The 21,965-nt window shown below is 39.2% G+C and overlaps 1 protein-coding gene across 2 annotated transcripts; it reads right to left on the bottom strand.

Moving 5' to 3' along the window:
* Positions 1-229: 229 nt before the first annotated feature.
* Positions 230-14,798, bottom strand: bicd2 (bicaudal D homolog 2 (Drosophila)). 2 transcript variants are annotated; one of them, XM_034683627.1, is made up of 8 exons: positions 14,180-14,731; positions 7,689-7,901; positions 6,091-6,243; positions 5,525-5,962; positions 3,761-4,756; positions 3,401-3,552; positions 2,673-2,904; positions 230-1,627 (listed from the first exon to the last, which is right to left on the bottom strand). In XM_034683627.1, exons 1-8 carry the CDS (start codon positions 14,417-14,419, stop codon positions 1,625-1,627), a joined length of 2,427 nt encoding a protein of 808 aa, XP_034539518.1. In that variant the 5' UTR covers positions 14,420-14,731; the 3' UTR covers positions 230-1,624. The 2 variants fall into 2 exon arrangements, with proteins under 2 accessions (XP_034539518.1, XP_034539509.1); XM_034683618.1 differs by having other exon boundaries at positions 230-2,904; positions 14,180-14,798.
* Positions 14,799-21,965: the final 7,167 nt, after the last annotated feature.

The following is a 21,965-nucleotide window of genomic DNA, read 5'->3' as shown; positions in this document are numbered from 1 at the left end:
TTGAATGTTAGAAGTTGCAGTAGATATCATTAATGAACAAATCAAGATTAAACAAATTATTTTTATGTGTATGTGTGTGCATGTCTACATATACTTAATACCACCCCAAAAAAACAGTAACACAGTCCCAAAACGCTATCTCTTATTTTTGCCCTGAACATTATAGTAACGTTCACTCCAGAATACAGGTAAACTTGTGTTTTTAAACAAAACTTAACAAACACCCTCGTATTGTGAAAGTTAGATTTATTTCTTCACCATTCTTAACTGTTAGAGCCCAGTATCAGGCCACAGTCATGAATCATACCACAGGTTCAGCCTCCTCCATTCTCAGACTAGCTACCTCCACTCAAAACTCCCTTATTAACAAAAGGACAATGACATCCTGTAGTCTGAACAGTGTCAAATAAATACAGCTGCAGTTACAATAAAGTCATATAAATTCATTAGGAAACAAGTTTGTGAGCAACAAGGTGAAAGATGTGTATCACAGAGAATAAACATTTATTTTTTCGTTTTCCTTTTTTAGTAAATTGCACTTGCTTAATAAACAAAACAGAAATGGCACTGCTGGGTCACTGTTGGTAGAAACTCTAGGACTCAAAAGGTTTACGAAAGATGAATTAAAACAGTTCCATTAAAAAACTCTCCTTCATGAATAAAATTTTATGAATACTATTAACATCTGACCTTAACTTAGACATCTTTAAATACGTTTTGCATTAATATTCTTCCTTTGTCATATCAACCACACTTTTTGTAACAACTGAATTTGTAACAGCTGTGTCATGAGTACAAAATAAAAAGAGTCCAATGGAACAACATATTACCTGAATTTAAAATCCAAATTTACAGGATAACACGGTGAAAATAATGTAAAGCATTATTTTTTTATGAGCCAAACAACAAACATGGATAAGAAAAAATCCTGATAAACTTGATGGCACGTATCCCTGGACTGTCAGAGAGGCACCCAAAAGAATCAAAGGCAAAGAAGAAAACAACTAAGGCAGAAGAGCTCATTTGTCTCTTTCATTTGATTCAACCAGGGAGTTGAAAAGTTTCTGGTTTTAAAACAACAACAACATAATCTCTGGTTTTCTTGTTAAAAAATAAATAGAGATAAAAAATATATTCAATCACTTGATAATGACATAGAGAATCTGGCAGTTCAACATGCACACCCAGTAAAAACATTGCATAATACTTGACACAATTAGTATGATTTTAGAAAGAAAGAGGAATCACCTAAGAGCATATTGGTGAAACGTAAAAGTGCTCAGTCAGGGTAACAGGCAAAAAGCAATCAGCAAAGCACCCATCTTGATTCTTCCTCTGGTTCAGTTATGATAGTGGTGCATTTTGTTGGAAGACTGAAGGACTCCAGTGGGCAGCTGACACGATGAATCATTCTCTCTGTAGTCAAAATGTTTTGACAGAATTTGACATACTTGTTTTGGCACTCTAAAACAAGGCCCCTGGCAAATACTGCTGGATATGTTCCTGTGTTAACGATAGCATGATTAAAATCATGATTAGAAAGTGAAGGAACCAGGAGCAAAGGTGACTGGCAACTGTCACAGACACTTGACGGACCCACTGTAGGACACTTGGCAACACTGATTTACTGCAAATGGAAAGATAAAACAGAGGAAAATCACGTTCAATTGATTGTTGAAATCTCATTTAGACTGAAAAAGACAGATGGAGTTTATTTGTGGAGTTAGAAGCAAGGACAAAAAGACAAGCAGGAAGAAGCGGACAGCTGTGTGAAGCATGCAGGAGTTAAAAAGAAGTCAGCAACACTGCATTGTTTGAGGCTATATTTCAGACAACGTGAAAAAAAATACTGTATATATTTCAAATAAATATAACAATAACAAATGTTTCTTTGTCTTTGACATTCAACATGCACACAAAGCTACATAAAAAAATCAGTCACTTTTCTTCACAATATCACATTTTTTCAGACCTGAGGTTAAAGATTACGGTTTTGAGCAATTCACACGTCTACCAACAACAAACACTCACCAGCATCAATACATGACTGAGCTCTGACATGAAGGAAAGCTTTCTATTACAAGTCATCTCTGATCTGAACTATCACACCACATCTGAAATGATGCAGCCTTGAAGCAAGTGTCAGTTGAATTATAATTAGCATGTAAGTGTCCAGTTTCATGAGGCGTAATACTGATATAAATAACACACTGAAAATAAGCTTATATTCACTGCTTGTGCAATATGTGCCAGTTAAATATATTCTTTCTTCTTGTGTTCAACATAAATAGAAAAACAAACAAACAAACAAACAAAAAATTACTGTTTCTATGCAAAAAAAGAGGAGGAATCACAGCATTAAAGAAAGGGATGCTTTGGAGTTCAACCAAACATTGTTAACACCACCATGCACAAAGAACAGTACAAGAGTATTAAGTTATGTTAGTATGAGTTATTCATTTAAACGGTATAAATGCTAAGAAAATTTGGAAAAGGAAAGCTAGCACAAGTGGGTGAGTATTAAGCCTTAGAGAGATGCACAGCTTGTAGAAAAAGAAGTACAGAAAGGATAGATGTTTATAAAAGGCACGTAAAGCGGTGCAGATGAACCCAGGGTCTCTGCAGACACTCTTTGGCTCAGAGTTTGTTCTGCAGTAAAGCCTCCAACTTACACGGTGGTTGGAGGGGGCTCCCCTGCCCTTTGTTTTGCCCTTTCCTCCCGCTGCTGTGGCACTGCTGCGGCGCGCCTGCTCGTGGTCAAACTCCAGATCCTCCAGGCGCTGGGTTAAGGCCAGTTTCTGCTGGATGGCCATGCGTAACAAAGAATTCAGAGTCTTCTTCTCATCCTCTGCAGCAGACAGCTGCCTCTGCATGTCGTCCAGCTGGGTCACATACTCATCACACCTGGGAGAAAGATTAAGGGAGAGGGAAAGAGAATAGACAGAGGAAAAGGAAGAGAGAATACATTAACTTTCTTTCCAGCAGGTGGAGCAATCTGCCATTAACTGCTTTTGCTGTTGTCACATGTTTTCCCCATTCCCAGACAGCATTTCCAGATGGGAGGATGAAGTCTCTGCTAGCTGCCTGCAAAAGTATTACATCAGGCTATACCCACAATGCAATGTGCCTCACTAATATACAGGCATGTAAACAGTTGAGCAGATACATTTTTTTATTTTTCTTTCCTAAAGAAAAGAAAAGATGCTGCACAGATTAAGGAGGAAATAAAAAATAATTGTTTTTTGAACTCTTTGTTTGTAATGTTTTCAATTGAAGATTCAGTTAACCTCAAGTTTGCGCCCTGGACCACCTGGCCCCGTGAATGTCACATGCCGTTTCATTTAAACTGTGTCAAGAAGGAACATAAGAACTTGTGACCATGTGGGATGTGGAATCGTACCTTGTAGCAAACATGGCTCGAAGCGAGGAGAACGTTGCAGCATCCTCCTTCAGAGCCTTCAGCTCATTGCGAAGCTTCATGATCGTCTCAGTCACCATGCCCTTCTCACTGTTGTACTTACTCTTCAGGTTGGCCAGAGCCACCTCAGCTGTCTGAAAAGAAGAAGATGTTTTTAAATAAGTGATGTCTTTCGATTATTTGCACAGTCTAAACTCAGTTATTTATAGCTGAGGCGAATAATGCCCTTTTTCGGGATTTTCAGTTTGAGGAACAATGAACATCCTTCCTTTCTCCAACATACACAGCAGGCACGTCCATACATACACACATACAGACACAGACTCAGAGTGCGTCTCTGACCTGTTTGTTGGCTTTGAGTACAGCTCGGAGAGTAGCGATCTGTTCCCTTTTGGTGCTCAGCAGAGACTTCACTTTGAGGATCTCCGCCATGCAGGCCTCTTTGTCTTTGTCTGCCACTGTGCTCAGCTCCTGATTGGCAAGTTTCTGACGTGACAGCTCAGTGGTGCGGTCCACTGCCTGCTGCAGGTGGAGGATCTGGTCTCTGATAATAGCTACAAGGTTATAGATGTTCATGGGTTCAGGCCGGTGCTCTGTGGGTGGAGCTGGGGTTACTGTAGAATCTGACTTTCCTGACTCAGTGTCAGTGATCAGCCCATTGGTGAGAAGTACAGAGGACTGGTGCTCCCTCACTTCCTGTCCTCTTCTTACTTTGGCCTTGCCTTCCTTGTAATAGTCGAGCATGACACGGTTGGGGGTTTCATTGTTGCACATGCACACATGGTTGTAGAGGTTAGCTAGTTCTTCACTGAAAGCAACGAGCTCATCCTGAGCCACGTTTAGGCAGCCAAGGGATTCTCCTGCGGCTGCACTGACCAAACGGAGCTCCTTCTCCAAACGAGCCACCTCAGCTTTATCAGTCTGGCTTATTTTCTCCAAGGACGCCAAACTTGCCCTCAACTCCAGAGCGTCACTCTCTAGCCGCGCTCGCTCGTCTTCATACCGGGACCGACACTCCTCGTACTTTGCACTCAGAGTCTTCAGCTCTGACCTCAGCTCACCAGCTTCAGACATGGCCACGGTGTATTTGCATTTGAGGATCTCAGGTCCGTTTATGTCCAGCTCGTAGTAGTCTCCATCATCATGGCTGTCCCGGTCTTTTTCTGTGTCTAGGGCGGAATGCCGCTCCTTACTGGCCTGCAGTTTCCTCATAGCGCTGAGGTTTTCAGTCAGCTTGTTGACAGTTTCCTTTTGCTCGGACACGGTCCCATAGGCTTGTTCTAGCTGCTTCTGGCTCTCCTGGAGGGAGCTGATCAGGGCCCCTTTCTCCCTCTCCACCTGACATCAAAACAAAGTAATTCTCAGTTAGCTGGTCAAATTTTAGTCCTTAAAGCAGTAACTCAAGAAACAAATACATATATCCTCATTTCCACATTTGACTTGTATTAAATTGCCTAGGTTATAGATAATCAATGTAAATCATGTAATCTGAGCCACATGCTGTTTCTATCCTCACTTATGGCCCTTTTCCACTACACAGTTGCCCTACTCGACTCGACTTGGCTCTACTCGACTCTACTCGGTTTGGGTACCTTTTCCACCAGCCCGAGTACCGACTCACGGTGGGCGGGGTCGTCATAACACAGCTGTGCAAAACTGTGTTCAAGTCATTTTGAACACGACACAAACACACCGGTGGGCGTCGCGGTAATGACTCTTCGGTGACGACATTCTCTGACCAATCAGTGGCCGGCAGTTCGTCAACGTCACCTTTTACTATCGGCTCAGATCGCTTGGAACCAGAGCAGAGCAGGTACGAAAAACTGGTATTTGACACGAGGTATCGCGCTCGTGGAAACGCAACACAAACCAAGTCGAGTCAAGTCGAGTAGAGTGGGGCTAAGACGGGCCGGTGGAAAAGGGCCATTAGTGACAAGTATGTCCTCTCTGGATAAATTAACAGATTGTTGAATCACTGGGCACAGTTGTCAAATTACAGAAATATAAAGGGTTGACTGAGTGAATGTTTTAAAAGCAAAACTGTCAAGGAAAATTTCAGGTTGTGACAGGGCTGGAAGATCAGACAGTGTCTAATGGACCTCATACCTGCATCAGCTGTTGTTTGAGCTTCTGGATCTCAGAGATGTTAAGCTCACTCAGCAGGTCGTCCACCAGGCTCGGAGCTGGCTTGTTTCTGTTGTCTTCTTCAGCTTCACCTGCCTTGACCAAGCCATTCTCAAAGCCTCTGATGAGATCATCGTTGTCAGGCTCGCCAAGAGCCGAGGGGTCGTCGTGGAGTTTCAGGTTGTCAATGGAGATGTTGAAAGAGCCGCTGTACACAGAGCTGCCGACGGTCATGTAGTGGGAGAGCTCTTTGCGCAGGGTGGCCTTCTGTTCACGCTCCGTTTTGATAGTTTCTAAGGCCTCTGCCAGCTGTCGCTCAGCGATTTCTCTCAGACGCATGGCTTCCTCCAGCTGGCTGTGTAAGCACTGGGAGTCCTCCTCCAGACGGTGGATCTCATGCTTCAGACCTTCAAATTCCACCTTAGCAGATGTTCAAAAATATAAATAAGGCTGTCAGTAATTTACCCAGTAGACTTGGGTCCTTTACAGTTTTAATAATTAGCCTAAAGTGCATTATTTTGGCAAGAGTGATTTGTCATGTGTCTCACCTGACTCTGTCTCAGCACAGACACTTGTTTCTGCAGAGAGATGTTCTCCTCCTCCAGCTCGCTGTAGTCCTGCAGCAGACGAGCCTCTCGCACCTTGTACTCTCTGATGTCATCCCGCAGCTGACCGCGCTGCAGCTCAGCCAGCTCTGAACTCTGAAAATAAGGGGAGAGGGGAACATGTTGGCACATCATGGTGCATGAGAATACACTCTAATTACGACAAATAACTCTGTTAATCACTCTTTTTCATTGACAGTGTGAAAGATCATTCAGGCAGTGGAATCCTCCATCCTGGCAACTGTCTGCTCACTGTGAGTGAAGTGAGGATCTGTGTGTCAGCATGTTTCACATTCCACAGAGGCATGGTGAAAGTACTGACGAGAAGAAGGACGTGGTCCACTTAGCAGTTCATGCTACAGAGAGCCCTGGCATTACGTCATCTTTCCAGCAGACTGACCCTCCCCCTCTTCAAACTTCAACACTCTCACAACTCACTGTGACAGCTACAGTAGAGGTGGTTTGGTCTTAAAGTTGGTCCAAACTTCCCCAGGCTTTCCAAAAAAAATTGGTATCCTACTTAGGCTTAACAGAGTCTTTAAACATGAGAGTACTTAGATTCAAAGATAAAGGCTCCCATTTATTACTATGGGATAAACTAAGCCAGGCTTTAGCTCTTAAAGAGTTGCTTTTCATGAAGAAAAAGTATTAAAAGTTTCCACATTTATATAACTTGAGATGTGGTCTGCTGAGGAAGCAGCATCTCAGCTGCTGACAGGAAGAAGCTGAACAGGCTGGTGAAGAAGGCCAGCTCTGTCCTAGGCTGCCCGCTGGACCCTGTGGAGGTGGTGGCGGACAGGAGAATGATAGTAAAGCTATGTTCTCTTTGGACAACACGTCACACCCACTCCAGGAGACCATAACAACACTGGGTAGCTCGTTCAGTGACAGACTTCTTCACCCGTGGCGTCTCACGGAGAGATACCGCAGGTCTTTTCTTCCTGCAGTGGTCAGACTTTAAAACCAATAACAATAACCTCACCAAAAGTGCAATATCTACCCTGTCTATTTATTAACGTGCAATAATTGCTCATCCCTCTCTTCTTACATTTGCAATACATTTTTTCCACTCATCTTCTCAGTTCTGTTCTGTATATTGTTTTATACTATGCTAAAAGTCTGTTCAAATTTTTCACCGTGCCACTGGTTTTGTAAATATTTGTAAATTTACTTTAGTTGTGTGTATGCACATTGTAAGATATACTTATTTTTACTTCTTTAAGTCTAATTGCTAATAACTTTTTAATAATTGCTATATATGCTATTGTTTGCTTTAAACTCTTTTGCACTGTCTACTTTGCTGCTGTAACACTAAAATTTCCGCGTTGTGGGACGAATAAAGGACTATCTTATTATCTTATCTTATCTTATCTTATGGTAGTAAAAAAATGACACACACTTTAAGAGTGGATCTGGTTTCAACACTGTATATGTAGCAACATCGAGGTGTCATGAGAAGATCTATTCATTAAGAATCATAGTCAGAAATAAACTGACTCCATATTTAGATGACATTTTTAACATCTGTTTGAATACATTACCTCTCTCATCTCTAATGCAATGGATGACAGGCGGTCATTTTCAGCTTGTACACCGGTGAGAGAGACTTTGGCCTGTCTTAGCTCATTCTGCAGATCCAAGACTTTCTGCTGGTACAGAGCATCTTTACTGGCAGACTCCAGGATCAACGACTCTTCCCTGCTTTCCCCATCTGCTGCCACCTTCTTGTGGGTTGAGGAAGCTTGTCCAAAGGCCTGGGGACGGACGGAAAACAAAATAAACATCAGAGCAACGGAATGACTTTGATGAGGGATTTACAGTCCAAGACACACACACACTGAGCCACGTGTATGAACAGATAACCATAGATAAGCCCTCTAATAAAAATGCCAGGGGCCTGTAAGTAACTGCATTTATTGCTGCTTGTTTGTTTGCCTGTTCACCAGTGCTGTGTCAGCCTGCTGCTGTGTTTTGGTGTTGTATCATGTTCATATTACACACCAGCCACGCCTGGGAAGACGTTTTTGCAGCACTGATTTCATTTAAATGCATAAAATTTGAATTTTTCCAGCTGAGCAGAGTCTGCCGTCTTACAGTCCACATTCAGGGAACAAGAAAGCTCATTCATCAATTTGGTCTGTTCCGGAAATCTATGACAAGAATAACTATTCAGTCACAATTGAAAGAAAAATATACAGAATCTAATGAAAAAAAAAAAAAAAAAAAAAATATATATATATATATATATATATATATATATATATATATATATATATGGCAAGCCGTTCAGGAAATAATATATTGAATGAAAGTCTGAATATATTGAATGAAACTTGATATATATGGAATGAAACTCGATATATATGGAATGAAGTCTGAATATATGGAATGAAGTCTGAATATATGGAATGAAACTCGATATATATGGAATGAAAGTCTGAATATATGGAATGAAACTCGATATATATGGAATGAAACTCTGAATATATGGAATAAAAGTCTGAATATATGGAATGAAACTCGATATATATGGAATGAAACTCTGAATATATGGAATGAAAGTCTGAATATATGGAATGAAACTCGATATATATGGAATGAAAGTCTGAATATATGGAATGAAACTCGATATATATGGAATGAAAGTCTGAATATATGGAATGAAACTCGATATATATGGAATGAAAGTCTGAATATATTGAATGAAACTCGATATATATGGAATGAAGTCTGAATATATTGAATGAAAGCTTAAATAAGTACTCTGAACACCACTTATAATCGTATTGTTTTATTGTCATCAAAGAGACTCATCTTTTATTAATGTCTCTCTGAAAATAACCTTTTGCACTTCTTTTTAGTGTTTCTGAGGGGACACATTTTCCTCTACCTCTGTAACCTGTGGTAATTTGGTCGTACTTTTTCATTACACTCACTCACTGTCAGATGATGCACACAGGTATGAGCTCCACCTGTTAACATTGAACAGAATGCTACATTATCACAAGTCATAACAAAAGTTAGCTAGCGAACTAGAGGACTGAACCACCTGAATAAAGAAGGGGCAATATCTTTAGCCTTTGTAGAAGTGTGTATAACCTGTGATATTTAATATTTTCGTATTTTCACTTGTTTACTACCCTCCTAAATGCTTCTGCAGCCCACTGCTTCGTGTTCCTCTCGTCTCTCTGTGCAGACGGTCCGATCATCACTTTTGGATGAAACCAACTTAATAGAGAGGAGGGGTGGGTTCCTTTTTCCTATACGGATTGACTTAACAGCACATGCATTACCCAAGGGGTTGATAACCCCTTCATTAATTAAAATTGCAGTGAAAACATCTCGTGCCTCCCTCATGGTTGCATTACTAAAAGCTACGTCTAACCCGGAAAAACAAAATCACACCCCTATGATCACACCCCAGAAAGACAAGATGGCGCAGGCCATACATGACGTGATTTTTCATTCCATATATTCCGAGTTTCATTCCATATATATCGAGTTTCATTCCATATATATCAAGTTTCATTCAATATATTCAGACTTCATTCCATATATATCGAGTTTCATTCAATATATTCAGACTTCATTCCATATATATCGAGTTTCATTCAATATATTCAGACTTCATTCCATATATATCGAGTTTCATTCAATATATTCAGACTTCATTCCATATATATCGAGTTTCATTCCATATATATCGAGTTTCATTCAATATATTCAGACTTCATTCCATATATATCGAGTTTCATTCAATATATTCAGACTTCATTCCATATATATCGAGTTTCATTCCATATATTCAGACTTCATTCCATATATATCGAGTTTCATTCCATATATATCGAGTTTCATTCCATATATATCGAGTTTCATTCAATATATTCAGACTTCATTCCATATATATCAAGTTTCATTCCATATATATCAAGTTTCATTCAATATATTCAGACTTCATTCCATATATATCAAGTTTCATTCCATATATATCAAGTTTCATTCCATATATTCAGACTTCATTCCATATATATCAAGTTTCATTCCATATATTCAGACTTCATTCCATATATATCAAGTTTCATTCCATATATATCAAGTTTCATTCAATATATTCAGACTTCATTCCATATATATCGAGTTTCATTCCATATATATCAAGTTTCATTCAATATATTCAGACTTCATTCCATATATATCGAGTTTCATTCCATATATATCAAGTTTCATTCAATATATTCAGACTTTCAATCCATATATTCAGACTTCATTCCATATATATTAATTTCCTGAACGGCTTGCCATATATATATATATATATATATATATATATATATATATATATACTTACATGATTTTTTTTTTTTGCAACTGGCTTTAATGAAACCAAACCTTAATGTAGTGACTACAAAGAGCCAAAAGCCGCTGAGAGGCTGAGGTTGGGCCTTGTTAGTGTCGGACGCGCTAAAAGCAAAAATCACTAATGCACAAAAAAGTAAGTTGAACTTTTTATTAACGAAAAAAGGATAATCAACTTATGATAAAGTGCACAAAAAAAAATTAGTGAAAATAAGCAATAATAAGCGAAAAAGAAAGCTTTCAACAAAAAGTATGGAGACCCAGCTCACCCCCTCTTTCTACCTGCTAACAAAAGAAAACAGGTGGCCTAAATGAACTCAATATCCCCACCCCTAACACATGACCCTTAAATAACCTAATTAACTCATCCCACAATGAACCATATCTTAAACAAACAACAAAAAATAACACCACAAAAAATATGCAAACAATAAACTACCCTGAACCTCAAAAATAAGATATAATGAACACTTGAATCCTCCATGGCTCTAAAACTTGATAACAAATACAACTTGCATTTAAAAAAAACATTCATCAGCACAGTTCCTTTTCTACATATCCGCCTCATTGACAGACACAACCAAAGAAAAAAGTAAGTCAAGATCACAAGATACCAAGAGCATGACTACAACAATGAGTCACGTAATGACTGGACCGTGATCTGCATCATGACTAATGTAATAAAGACAAAAAATCACCATCAGCACACAACTGAGAACACTCACTGAAGCATCCATGGAAACTATTTCAGTGAGGACATAGGTCAGCTAGTCCTCACAGGAAATGCAGTTCATTTCTTTTAAAATGGCTGTAATGATCAGTATATTTATCAAGTAGTGGTGATTATGATTTGTGAAGCTTCTTCATTGGTAGGATTTGATGCCTTTCCATGCACTGAACATCGATTGATTTATGGCTTTGACTGCTGGTCCAGTGTTTTCTTATATTTAATAAGCTGGTGGATGTTGAATTTAAGACTGACATCATTCAGTATTTGGTGATGTTAATGTTTTTATTACAAGCTGGGGGGAAAATGAAGGATAAATTAATAATAAAAGTCATTGTAATTAAAACATGGAATCAGTCATCATGACATTTTTGGCTGTCTTACAGCTCTTCTGTTGTTCACCATTTAAAGCCATTCTCTGATCATTTGGTGCCTTTTGGTTCCCAGTAAAACACCATACAGTAAATAACTCAATAAAAATTATTAAGAGTCATGGTGTATAACACATGGAAACCACAACTGCTGACTTTAAAGCCTATGTGGAAGTGTCTCAGGATGCAGTTCCTCTAAAGGTTAGCAAAAATACCCAACTCTGACTAAAGTAAGGGAAAATCCAGACTTCTGTCACAAACTCATATCTATACTTCCTTTAAGAAAAGAACATCTGAGGGATTACAAAAAAACAGCAGGGTTAATAGTCATAACATTCTTTGAAAAGCTGGCTGGGAAACCAGTTGGCAGCTGAATTAAGTGATGATGACAGATGAAAAGCTATGTGCAGCAAGGTGTCTGCTTACGGCTTTGTTTATTCTCTATAGTACTGACAAACCCCTACAGGTGGTAGCCAACAGGCTATTGTAGCTATTTTGGCTGGAGCTCTTTAAAAGTGACAGTATTTCATGTTCAATATTAAAGTTCATAGTGGGCGGTGTACAGGAGTGATTCATATTTGAAGGACACACTAATATTAAGCCCCTTAAGGGTGTATACATGTGAACATAATGAGGAACAACTAATGTAGACCACTTTAACTCAACTGCAACCCTCAGTAATAGAAGTGTATTTAAACTATAGACTGTATAAAATATGGACGCAGTATCCATGACCTCACCCATTTGTTTCTGAAGCGCTGTTTTGAGACCAATCGGCGGTGGGAGCCATATTGCTGCTGTCGAGTGATTGTGACATAAAGAGGCGGAGTTTGATCCTCCTAGCCAACAGCTACAGTGTTCCCGCAGTCAGCTGTGCCTCTCATTGGAAGACTAGTAATCTCAATATCTTCGAAATTGCAGAGTTAGAAAAAAATTCACCCCCGTACAGGGAGAGCACATCGAGAAATTAGCTATCCAGACTACACTTGTCTTTTGTACCAGGCTGTAAACATGTTTATTTCTGCTGTAAAGATCGGCTTTTTCCCATTCATGTGTATGTGACTTCCGGTACTTCCGGAGCTAGCCTCAAGCAGATCCTCGATGAACTGCAGCTTTTAACACTTCCGCATTGGACTCATATTTTCAGACCGGAGGTTGCCCCTTGGAACCGTCGGGTTAGAATAAAATTCACCCCCCGTATAGGGTGTGCCGAAAAAGAAACTAGCTGCGTAGGGCCAAGCCGTTTCTTGAACCAGGCTGTAAACATGATTATTAATGCTGCAAAGATCATCTTTGAATTTGTGTAAATGTGGTTTCTAGTGTTTCTGCAGCCAGCCTCAAGTGGATTCTCGATGAATTGCAGTTTCTAACACTTGCGCATGGGCTTCATAGTTTGAGACCGGAGGTTGCCGCTTGATTTAGACTAGTATCTACGGTGGCCCTGAAGTGCAAATCACCACAGCAAATAAGAAAACACTATGGCAAGTCAACAAATCAGACAACCCAACAGCAATTCAGAAAACACTACGAGCGACAAGTCATGTCCCCCAGGGGTACCTACTTCTTCCGGTTTGGTTAATGCCGTAGTGTTTTCTGAATTGCCGTTTTGTTTTCTGATTTGCCGTTGTGTTTTCTGGTTTGACGATATGTTTTCTGATTTGCCGTTGTGTTTTCTGATTTGCCGATGCGTTTTCTGATTTGCTGTTGTGTTTTCTGATTTGCTGTTGTGTTTTGCAGTAATGTTTTCTGATTTGCCATAGTGTTTTCTAATTTGCTGTTGTGTTTTCTGAATTGCCGATGTGTTTTCTACTTTGCCCATGTGTTTTCTACTTTGCCCATGTGTTTTCTGATATGCTGTTGTGATTTGCACTTCAGGGCCACCGTAAGTATCTCTAAAGTCTAACTCTAAAATTAGACACCTCACATATTTTTTGCAGAGCTTTATGAGTGTAAGTAATGAAGTTTCTGTGACTGTGTTTCTTCCCTTTTACTTAAACACACCAACATGGTAACAATGTGTCAAAGAAGCTGATAACAGGTAGCTGTAATAGGCACGCTCAATTGACATGGTACTGCAGCTGCAGAAGATAGCATCACATACCAATAGCAAGTACGGGCAAGTGACCCTAACCTGCGGTAATGTCTACTTCAATGAGAAAACATTATAACCTCTTTTATAGTCTATGATTATGACACGCGACAGTCTTTTTCCTCACATACATCACAAAGCATTTGGCTACTATAGCATATGTTTGTCTTTCCCCCGAGGACAGACTTTAAGCTAATTAATTTCAACCTTGTGTTACTGAGAGGTTATAGCTGGTCTTCATAAGGACCGGGCCCATGATTGATAGCTTCTAGAAAACACGATGGTTCTGTTTATAGTCTGTCTGGCTCTGAGTGACACGTTCAATACCGGTGGAAAAATGCATTTTGATTGTTGCTGCACCGCTGCTAACGGGATATTTTCTATTTGCAGTTAATTTCCGAGAGTCTTCATACCGATACACAAAACATTAGAACCCCCCAAAATTATTTTAAAGCGTCTGTCAGCACAGCTATGACCTGGGGTTACCTCCTTCAGCTGGTCCAGCTCATGTCGGGCCGTCTCGTACTCTGTCTCCAACTCATCAAATCGTTGCTTGAGCTGCTGCTTTTCCTCCAGCACCGCGAGCCCATACTCCGCAGCCTGGATCTTCTCGTGGGTCGTTTCACGGAGCTCCCGAGTCAGACGCTCGACTTCGGCTCGGAGCCACTGCGGCCCGGCCTCCGTGACCAGCACCGCCTCGGCATACTCCTGTTCTTCCATTGACATCTTGGGGGAACCGCCGACTCCCAACTGGAACTTAACGGGACCCAGCCCTGGCTAGCAGGAGCAGCACAGAAAACCACCGAGACCGCAAATCAGTGCCTTCTTTGTTTGGGTCGCATTGTTGGAACTTAAAAGGCGTTTCGTTCCGTTTGCCTTTTACCGCCGCAGACTTCGACTAAGCTCAACCGAGTCATCCTGAAGGAGTTTCTTCAGACACTTTACGAAGTTGACAGAGGAAACTTGAGTTGAGATCATCGATTAGAAAAAGCTACCCCTAAACGGCATTCAAATCTGTATGAGTGAAAAGGGAAATGTAGTTTTAAACATGATACCAGTGTCTCAGTGACTACATACTGCAGCTTTTACATTGACTTCAAGCACCAGAATGCATTTCGAGGGCCCTGAAGGTAGCCGGTAACATTTTCAATATGTAAGTACAGCGCTGCCCCCCTGAGGCTTCACAAGGATACTACAACTGCACACATGGCAGAGACGGTACTTACAAAAAAGGGACAATCTGTCTTTTTATTTTAGCAAAGCCATGAGGGGGCTATATTTACCCTTGTTCAAATCAAGTTGCAACCTCCGGTCTAAAAATATGAGTCCGATGGGGAAGTGCTAAAAACTGCAGTTCATCAAGGATCCGCTTGAGGCTGGCTCCGGAAGTACCGGAAACCACATACACACCCATTCAAAAAAGCCGATATTTACAGCAGAAATAAACATGTTTACAGCCTGGTGCAAAAGACGAGTGTAGTCTGGATAGCTCATTTCTTGATCGGCACACACTGTAGGGGGCGTGAATTTTTTTCTAACACAGTAATTTCGAAGATATTGAGATTACGAGTCTTCCAATGAGAGGCACAGTTGACTTGATTGACAGGCGGGAACACTGTAGCTATTGGCTAGGAGGCTCAAAGCCTGCCTCTTTACATCGCACTCGCTCGACAGCAGCTGCCGCTGTCGATTGACCTCATGGGTGACATCATGGATACTACGTCCATATTTTATACAGTCCATGATTTCGACCACAAGTTCCGGTGTCTTTTAGCCCCCAGAACTAATTTCCCCGGAACTAAAAGGTTCCTATGCCCCCAGTGTTGTTTGCGTTTCGATAGCAGGCTGAAGTCCCAGTTGGATTGTGCAAATCAGGCCAGTGACGTATGAGAAAAAAATTATATTGAATAATATTTTGAAATCTGAATAAAAAACTAAACTGCATTTCCAGGAACTCCCTGTGTTTCAACAACTGTGTAAACTCCACAAACACCATTCAGCCGAAAGTCCCAGGACCTTTGAAAAGTACTACCCCCCAAGCAGGGGCTTTTCAGGGGGAGATTAACTACCCCTGAACTAAATTTAGACCCTGGTTCCTCCAGTCGAAACGCATGTCGTTCAGAGGTAGTCCATAGTTCCTGGGTAAAGTTCCTGTGGTCGAAAAACACCTAATCTGTTTTTTTGATTTAGCAAAGCCACGAGGGGGCTATATTTACCCTTGTTCAAATTCTCTGTTGACTGCTCACTGAAAAACTCAAATTTTGTTTTAGACTGATTTCCTCAAAACCCATAATATTTCATTTAAAAATAATGTAAAATAATGTGAACAACGCTGTTATTATCTGTTATGCATTTTTGACTAATTTAAGAATAACTCAATTAACAACACAGTTGTGGGTTCATTTACTGTCTCACAGGTAATAGCTTTCTTTTCTATCTACTGAATAAGATCAGTGGTTTACTCAGGCTGTTTGAGGGGCAGAGGTGAAAAAATTGAAAAGGCACTCTGTATGCCGTGGGGCACTAGTGCACAAAAGTGATGTTCAACAAAGATCTTCCTCTAGCTGCATTTAAAGACTATTTTGTAAGCTCCTTAGTTTTTTGTCTCTCATTGGCATACTGTAATCTTGAGGTAATTGCACAGGCTCGATTCTTCTTTCTCATGGGGCAGGCTGAATTTTGAACTGAATTCCCTGTGTTATGGTGTATATTTAAACAGCTGTTTAAGGTGGAAATGAATAGAAATAAAACACAAAACTGATAATCAACACATCCGCAACTCTGACTCTCTTCAATCATTCAAATACCAACTCAGAACCTACCTGTTCAAAAAAGCATACAATGACCTCTACCCCCGCCATACCTCTGTCCCTGTTCTGTTTTATTTACCTGTTTTATTTTTAGTTTATCTTATGTAAAGCGACATTGAGTATTAAGAAAAGTGCTATATAAATCCTATGAATTATTATTATTATTATTATTAACACAAAAAGGAATGCTACTTTCTGCAAGAGGCTTACATTCTAGTAGGATTTCAATTGTTATTTTTCACATGGTCATTTTGAAAGTGAATACTGTAATGTAACAGGTGTCCATAATCCAATTATAGAATTCTGTTGACTGCTTTAAACACAAACATATAAAATAGGGTTGAATTACTGGCACTTTGTTTGGATTTTTCCACTGCAAGGGCACCATAGGGGAATTTAATAATATTTTATCTACTATCCAAGAGAGAAATTCTGCTGCACACCCCTGTATGAGATGTAGATCCATTTAAAAAAAATATAATTTTTTATATCAAGTGACTTTAAAGCTTTGAAATATGTGTGTTTCTCTTCTTTGTACATATTAATAACATCTATGTGTGTTTAAAAATCTTTCAAACAATAATATCACATATACATAGATATCAAATACATTAAAAATACATGATTAAACCTTAGGAGCCTTTAAGTCTCTATACAACTCAACTACCTGCCTGATTCTGAAGTCCTTGAAATGTGAAAGCAAAACAATCCTGTGTGGGACTTTCCTTTGCCATATTACCACTCTTGGCAGAGTAGTTTTACAGGTTTGCCTCATTTATTGCCCTGTTATTGTTTCACCTGTCTTGAGAATAAGACTGCAGCAGCTGATCAGAAATGGTAGGTAAACCTGTGTTTCTGGTTTTTTTTGGGTCTGGATCTGTCTTGATTCTTATGTATTCGCTTTCTTTACATACATATATATATATATATATATATATATATATATATATATATATATATATATATATATATATTAGTATTTTGTATAACTATCATTCTCTTTGCCGCTCTACCCATTTTATCTTTCTTTTACAACCTCCTTTTGTTTCTCTTTCAATAATCTACTTTGTGTTTATCATTTCAACAATATATGTTGGTCTGTCACTGCAGAGAGATCACAATACTGTCTCTCTTTCAGGAACGTATAAAGAACCCAGTTGTTAACTATTACCAACACTGTATGTACATTATATATTAAAGATGGAGGGTGGTGGTACATCATATCCTTATATGATTTAACTCCAGAAGATTCTCATAATTTTAATATATTTCTCTGAACATTTTCAGACAAATATTACCACTTTTTTGCAATCTGCTTTGGTCTGGGATGGGCAACAGCACTTCATAGTCCCTTTCGTCGTAAGTAGACACCAAGTATGAGTCATGTTCTTAAATGCTCATACAAATAACAAGCATTCTGCAGGGATGATACGCATTTGAAATAATTCACATCTTAAGAAATATGTTTTAATGATGTTTTTTGTTTTTCAGCTATACTTGAGCCATTAGTCGTTGGTGCTGGTTTCACTTTTTTCTTTGAGCTTTTCGCCCCCCTGTTGAGTAAGCCAAACTGTTTGAAATTGACACAAATAGTTTTTGATTATGCAATATATTTACTATTGTGATAAGTTATTGCTGTAATTTTTTATGACAAGAAGGTGTTACTTTTTTTACATTCAGCACATGTGATTTAGGAAAATTTCTTGATCAATGCATTCTACTGGACATCACTGGTCATCAGAATTCATTTTTGTTTCCTTTAGATGTACAAGCCCACTCTAAGACATGTAAAGGCCCTCCATATTACAGAGGAGGTACACACTTATTTAATGATTTGATCATGATGTGTTCCAGCATTTTATTTAAGCCTGTAGCAGATAAACAATGCCTTCATATCTCTGTGTAACTGATTTTCCTTCAATTAATTAATATGTAATGGCACATACATGCTTGATAGCTAATAAATATGTTGAAAGGGTGTCTTTAAATGTGAGCATTAATGATCAATATTTGCTTATTTGAGTATGTATTGCAGGCATAAATAGACATACGTACCTTATGATCAAACAATTGCTATTCATTCCTGTTTTGAATTAGTTTTGAATTCAAGGTGAAAGCATAAATTAACAATGCCTTCTCACTCTTTTTAGATGTTTTCTTGGGATTTTTTTTTTGCTTTCGTTGTGGCCATCCAGAACCTCAAATCATATGATGGTAAATTCAACCTGAATATAATGTATGTAAATATGCATGACCTTAAAATGCATTTTAATGTCAACATTTTCTTCTTTTCCCCAGTCTGCCCAGTGTCTTGTGGATGTGGACTCATAATGTTTGCCATTAGTGGAACAATAAGGAAAAGCAGTTCTCTAAAGTAGGAAGGCTTACAAAAGCTATATGTCATTTTTGTGTCCATTTCTTTATTTGTAAGACAACCTAAAATTGAGTGTTTGTAAGTTAAAGTTATTTGGATTTGTGTGTATATCTTTGTCTGCAAAGGAAGCTGAGAGGGAGACAGTGCCCCTGGTGGTAGAAGGAATCTACATCCATTCCTGTGTTATCTACAAGCAGTGGTGTGTCCAGAGGGTGGCCAGGGGAGGCACGGACCCCCCTTAAAATCCGATTGGCCACCCCAGGTGCCACCCCAAAATCTTTAATAATGATTGGCTATGAACATTTCTTTTTTAGATATATATTCTGATAGATTAGATATATATTGACATAGAGTGGTCTAGACCTCCTATGTTTGTAAAAGCGTCTTGAGATAATGTTTGTTGTGATTCGGCACTATACAAATGAAGATTGATTGATTGATTGATTGATTGATTGATTGATTGATTGATTGATTGATTGATTGATTGATTGATTGATTGATTGATATTTGTCTGTTCATTGTGGGGACTTGTGTAAAATGACCAATTTGGGCTGTGTTGCAGCAGGCTGCTGGTATCTTTCTCTGCATTTAAATGTAACGCATTTTCCTATTTGGCACTTCAAATTTTAGAGAAAGACTTACATTTATTCCTTAAGAGAGGTGCACAATCAGTCCCTCCGGAATCCCAAGCAAACTCTTGAACACAATCTAACTGTCATATAAAGATTTATTTACACTTGGGTTCAGAAACATTGCCAATCAATGTATTTTTGACAGTTAGAAAATGTTCAGGTGTTTGCTTACAATTTTCCAAGTGCTTTATATTGTTTGGATATTCATCTTTTTTTGGTCCTTAAAGAATTGAGCTAAGAAGACTATCTGATCGCTATTGCATTTTTAATCACAGGTTTAAATTTTTTGCAAAACAGGTGGAAGTCCATCCTAACATGTAAAGTCATTCTTACCAGTGTCTTGATTTGGGATTAAATAAATGTTATAAAACAATCTTAATGATCCTGACTTTTAAATATTGTTATTCAAATAAATGCTGCACACCAGTGTGATCTGAAACCATGACTTCAAGGTACAGGATACAGCTTCAAGTGCTTATTTTGTGAACTACAGTGTATATTTGTGTTTCTTTTAAAGGGTTAAGAAATATATTGAGAAAATATGCAGGAGTGCATGCACAAAATGTGTAATTAGTGTCAGTATGGTGTGCAGTTATTCAGAGACAATTTTGATTACTGACTGCTAGATTACTCACTGACATTCAGTGATATTCAGTTAATGTCACAGCATTAGTGCTTTTCATTAGTGCTAGCTTAGTTGCTCTCTCTGCTTTATACAGGTCCCTTATCCATAAAACTATTGTGCTCAGCAACACCAAGGCATATCATAACATGCCAACATAAGGACATTCCTTAGAGCAGAGTCTTCCATAATGTTGACTGGCCTGGTGCTGTAGTTAACTTCTTCAATGTAGTTTCACCCTAAAATCTGTGGCAATTCACACACTCCAAAATAAGGCTCTGCTGGCTTTGTGATACGGTTGCCTGCTGACATCAATCTGATAAGCTGCTCCTCTGATGATGCACTTCATTGATATTTTAATTCCATTTGACACAAAGTGTAAGTTTAATTTTTACTTGTCAACTGAACCATCTGGGAGTTTTTTAAAGTTCAATGTGCCATTCGTCAAGGCAGCAGGAAGCAGGCTTAACTATGGTTGAAAGGGATAAAAATAGGAAGGCGATTGAAAAAAATGAACACGTTAATTTCTGACTTTAATCCCACTTCATTTAACCCTCCTGTTATGTTCAGGGTCAGATTGACCCTTTTCAAAGTTCAAAAATAAAAAAAAATTGTTAAAGTGTTTTTTTCGGTATGAACACATACACACACACACACACACACGCACACTCCGCCCACATTGAGGGGACTCTCAGCAGGGTAGTAATGTGTCATGAACAAAAGCTTACCCTAATCATAACCCTAACCCTAACCCTAATCACAACCCTAACACTAACCTTAAACCTTACCCTAACCTTAACCCTAACCCTAATCATAACCCTAACCCTTACCCTAACCCTAACCTTAACCCTAACCCAAACCTAACCCTAACCCTAACCCTAACCCTTACCCTAATCCTAACCCTAACCCTTACCCTAACCCTAATCATAACCCTAACCCTAACCCTAATCCTAACCCTAACCCTAACCCTAACCCTAATCCAAACCTAACCCTAACCCTAACCCTAACCCTTACCCTAATCCTAACCCTTACCCTTACCCTAACCCTAACCCAAACCTAACCCTAACCCTAACCCTAACCCTTACCCTAATCCTACCCTAACCCTTACCTAACCCTAATCATAACCCTAACCCTAATCATAACCCTATCCGCAATCACAACGCTAACCCTAATCACAACGCTAACCCTAATCATAACCCTTACCCTAAACCTTAGTTATGTGTCATGTTCAAAAGCTGCGGCTCTGAGAGCCGATGCTTTATAGTGAATCAGAAGAGCCGGCTCGCATCGAGAGAGAGCCGGCTTCCAGTTTTTTCCTTTCGCTGCTCAGCTCTCACAGTGCTCAGTCCCAGCTCTGCTCACAGCAGAACTTTGTTTTGATTGGTGGAGGGGAGGCTGTGTATTGTGGCCACATCTGTTTCTTCTGAGAGAGTCTTCTCGAAGACGGGGCAAATGCTCACTGAGAGGAAAAATCGGATCAGCTCATCCAAGCTGAGGCATCTGATTTTTCTCAATGCCAACCTGAGGACATTAATAATGTTTGCTCCAGTTTGGTTCTGGTTCTGTTTGCTTGAAGTTATGTTTGCAGTTTTTTGTTAATTTGTACAATAAAAAAGTTTGATAAAAATACTAAACAAAGGTAAGAATCGTTTTGTAACAGAATAAATGCACAAAATTGGGCAATTATAAGGCTTCTCATAAAAACACTGTACGTTAAAGGGTTTTCAACACACAAACCATTCGTTTTTACGAAGTTAAGGTAAAATATACGGCTTCAAGAGATCCTAAATTAAGAGCCGTTCGGGAGTCGAAAGAGCCGGCTCTCTGAAAAGAG

Source organism: Notolabrus celidotus, chromosome 1 (assembly GCF_009762535.1).
Source record: "Notolabrus celidotus isolate fNotCel1 chromosome 1, fNotCel1.pri, whole genome shotgun sequence".
In the NCBI taxonomy this organism is placed as follows: Eukaryota; Metazoa; Chordata; class Actinopteri; order Labriformes; family Labridae; genus Notolabrus; species Notolabrus celidotus.
Note: the sequence above shows the minus strand (reverse complement) of the source record. Positions and strands in the feature narration are given on the sequence as shown.